Raw genomic sequence first — 4,259 nt, 5'->3', positions numbered from 1 at the left:
GGGGGGGCTGCATTTTATTGCCCATGTACTGTAACAACTGCCCGTTCATTGTTCATTTATTGCAACAACTGCCCATTTGCTGCCCACATACTGTAATGATTGCCCATTTGTTAACCGCATATTGTAACCATTTTTTGCTACCCATATACCCAAGGTAGGGGAAGAACTATCAGAGAACAGAGTGTGGATGGGAGTAGGGGAGATGCAGGAGAACCTATAGTGGATGGGGGAATACTAGAATACATAGAGTGTGTGTGTAAGGGGTAAGATGGGGAAGTTGGCAGCTGCCAAAGGATGTAAATGTTGACAGAGGGGTTAAACATATCAGAGACTGTAGTGTGGACCATAGGGGGAGAGCAGTGAGAGATTATAGTGGATGGGGTGGGGTTGATGGGAGGAAAGGAGCTCCCAGAGGAGGGATGGTAGGCAAGGGATGGCCAGGGAACATAGTGTGAATGGGAGGAGGGGAGCTACCAGAGAATCTAGAGAGGAGAGGATGGGGGGGGAGCTAGAATCCATAGTTTGCTACTGCAGACAATGTAGGGGGTGCAGGCAAAGAGGAACATCACAGGGGTATGAAGAGCGTTTAAGCTTGTGGACATTGATGAGGGAACAATGCGAGGTGGACATGTGGACAATGATGATAAAATTGTGTTTCTACCAGGGCACTGAGTTAACTTCTACTGAGTTAGCACTGTGTGTGCTGGAGACTTGTCAGCATTGCAATGTAAAACTCTGGAAAGGTTGGATCACATGTGCTTTCCAAATGCAGAATAGCACAATATCCATTTATTATTATTATTATTATACAGGATTTATATAGCGCCAACAGTTTTACAATATAAGGAAGACATTATAATTACAATACAATTCAAGACAAGATGGTAAGGAGGGCCCTGCCCCTGAGGAGTTACATTCTAAGAGATATATACCACACAGAGAAAAGGATTCTGACTCACGTCCTCTGAGAAGTTGATCAGGGCTAGAACTCACTAATGATGAGCATGTGTTTGGTGTGAACCAGTTTGTCTGAGTTGACCCAAGCCTTCTGAAAATTGTAATTGATACCCCCTCCTGCCCCAAACAGTGGCAGCCTACAGGTCACAAAGGGGTGGGGAAATGCCCCTGCCACAACTGGCCAAGAAAGGGGGGGGGGTTGTGGTCATAGTTTAGAGCAGGATTGAGTGAATTGGGTTGGCACCAAGCCCAGGCTCATCACTAGAACCCGCCTATGCTGTAAGGGTTGAGAATCACCATATGCTAGCCCTCAGACCTGGGCTCGGCTCTATGTACTTCCAGGTCAGTGGCAGATTCACCAGAGAAATCAGGAAGTTTCAGACCTTTTTCTTACTATGTATGAATTCATTTGTAGTTTTCTTGTAACACTTTCTTTGAGGTTTGCTTGAAGAGTTGATTTCTAATGGCTTCTTTCACCTCTGTATTTCTTAAACAATAAATTAAAGGGTTAAGAACCGGCGTTATCACTGTGTAAAAAACTCCCAAAACCCGGTTTAGGCTAAAAGAACTGCTCAGCTTCGGCCTCATATACATGAACGTAATGGAGCTGTAATAAACCGATACGACAATTAAATGGGAGAAACAGGTAGAGAAGGTTTTCCTTCGACCGGTGGTAGTCTGTATCCTAATGATCGTGCCAATGATATACACATAGGAAGTCAGAGTCACTGTTAATGAAGTCAGTATCACTAAGGAAGCATTAAAGAAGTCCATCAAATTAATAACATAAGTATCTCCGCAACACAACTGCAACAGCGGCGGGGCGTCACAAAAGAAATGGTTGATGTCGCTACCGCAGAATGGAAGTCGGAAGAGTAAGAATATTTGGGGGGAAGTGGTTAGGAAGCCGCCAATGACCGCGCACATGCTAAGACCGCGGCACATGGTCGTACTCATCAAGGTTGTGTAATGTAGTGGTTTGCAGATGGCCAGGTAGCGGTCGTAGGCCATAATGCCGAACAGGAGGCATTCGGTGGACCCCAAAGAAAAGAACACAAGGAACTGAGCCATGCAGCCGTAGAATGAAATGTATCTCCCGCGTGGGTTGAGGGTGCTGAGGATTTTGGGGACAGTCACAGAGACGTAACAGATTTCCAGAAAAGAGAGATTGCGCAGGTAATAGTACATGGGGGTGTGCAGGCGGCTCTCTCGCAGAGTAATAGTTATGATCACAGAGTTGCTCAGGAGAGTTAATAGGTATGTTATCAGCAGGAGGAGGAAGAAAATGTATTGCATGCTGGGAGGTCCAGGAAATCCCAGAATTCTGAATCCAGACGGCGTACTTTGATTGACATACATCTGTATAGAACAAGGATTAAAAAGTAATCAAAACCCTATTGTGACAAGTTCTACGATACACGAGTGTACTGCTAAATGTCCACCAGATGGCAGTAAACAGCTACTGAGTCACCGTACCAATGTACGGAACAATGAGGCAGAGTGTGAGGCGGGTGCATTGCATATACACTATATTGTCAAAAGTATTGGGACTGCCCTCCAAATCATTGGATTCAGGTGTTCCGTGACATTTCCTTGCTACTAAATATTCAGCGGTCACCTGTAAGTTGTATTATAACAAAGTGGAAGCAACTGGGAACAACAGCAACTCAGCCACGAAGTGGTAGGCTTTAATTGGCATACGTCTCTATGGAACAGGAAGAGGAACAAAATGTTAAAGTGGGACTGAGGTCATGTGATGACGCTTGGCAACGTGCGGACACGATTACAGGGGTCCCAGTCTGGGATGCATGTTGATGTGGGGGAAGGTGGCTCAGTATATGTGTCAGTGTAACACCTCCAGGTATTTATTACCTCTCAGGGAGAGCGCAGTACTCCCATTGACAATGTCTTCATCTACTCTTCTCTCCAGAAGGACGGTGGCATCTTTGTTCAGGCATCTTTCAGGGTCACTTACTTCTAACAGCATACATCTTTCTGAAACAGATAAACATGTTAAAAAAAACCAATAAGACTGTAACAAAATCTGTGACTTAGGAATCTATAAAGATTAGCTAGACTTTGTTTTAATGTATCACACATTGACAGCCGACTCTGGGCAATTATTTTTCTAAATAGCCCCCCGGCAGGTGAATAAACTACAAAAAGGAGCTCCACCAATGCTCACCTCCTCTCCAGCGCTGTCCCCGCAGTGATTTATTTCTGCCACTAGATGTCCTCAGTCTTCCGAGTTATATGACACCCAGCATTCTTCACCTGGAAGACTGAGCACATCATGTGAGTGCAGGGCGTCATGGACCTGCCCCATGTGGAGAAACCACTACGGCGCCCTGCACTCACAATGTAATGATGCAGAGAGCGGTGCTGAGGTCATCATATCAGCACCTTTTTCTGCATTATTGAAGACCACCTGCCGCTGGAGAAGATCTGAAGAGGACCATGAGCGTCACATGACTGGTCTGAAGACATCTGCAGACTGGTCTGAAGACATCTGCAAAAAGGTCAGTATTAAAAAAGCAGAAATACCACGGGACCTTCCCTAAAGTCTTGCAGAATAAATGATCAGCAGCACTTTCTTCAAAACGAAATCCTTCACCATGCGTGGCAACATATCGGAACCTGTGCCAGTTTTTACATATTGCTTAGTAAAGGCTCCGGCAGGAGGCTTTACCAGGCACCGAGGTTCCAGCAGCGGGATTGGGAAGGAGAGGTTAGAGCTGCTCCATGTTTCTTAACAGCCTCCATGTGCAGCAGCAGGGCTGCAGTGTCAGAGGAAAATGCAGCTGACAAGAAGTATGCTGGTAGGAGGATGGAACAGAGTGAAATGATCTCATCACTGCGCTGCTTCTCCTTTTAGTGTCCAGTTACAGCAGGGCTGGGGAACCTCCTGAGGTGAAACTACAAATCCGATCAGGCATTGCAAGATTCTCGCAGCCCCAGGCATGGCTCCCATAGACAGATGCATCATGGGATTTGTAGTTTCACCGCAGCCGGAGGGCCGGAGGTTCCCCACCCCTGAGTTACAGGCTAAGATGGGTTCAGGAAGACCTGGACTCAGAGGAAGTGAGTTAAATGATGCTGGCAATCAGACTGAGGACACCTAGTGGCAGATAAAAGTACTGCGGGGGCGGGGGGGATCTCTGGTTTGAAGTTGAATATTGCAGCCAATGCTGGCTTTGTTATATTATCTATTACTGGCTGGAGATTTGCTTCAAAGCAGCCATCAGGAAGACTTCATGAATCAACCAAGCCAGGAACTTACAGTAAAGCTGTCTCAGAAAATA

General features: G+C 46.1%; 1 protein-coding gene across 1 annotated transcript; it reads right to left on the bottom strand.

Annotated features, from left to right (window-relative positions):
- Positions 1-1,362: 1,362 nt before the first annotated feature.
- Positions 1,363-2,316, bottom strand: LOC108799483 (olfactory receptor 6B1-like). Its single transcript, XM_018571346.1, has one exon. It carries the CDS (start codon positions 2,314-2,316, stop codon positions 1,363-1,365), a length of 954 nt encoding a protein of 317 aa, XP_018426848.1.
- Between the last annotated feature and the right edge of the window lie 1,943 nt (positions 2,317-4,259).

The sequence above is a fragment of the Nanorana parkeri genome, unplaced genomic scaffold (genome assembly GCF_000935625.1).
Source record: "Nanorana parkeri isolate BGI_ZX_2015 unplaced genomic scaffold, ASM93562v1 scaffold1738, whole genome shotgun sequence".
Classification (NCBI taxonomy): Eukaryota; Metazoa; Chordata; class Amphibia; order Anura; family Dicroglossidae; genus Nanorana; species Nanorana parkeri.
The sequence above is the reverse complement of the archived record's forward strand: the minus strand, read 5'-3'. Positions and strand labels throughout refer to the sequence as shown.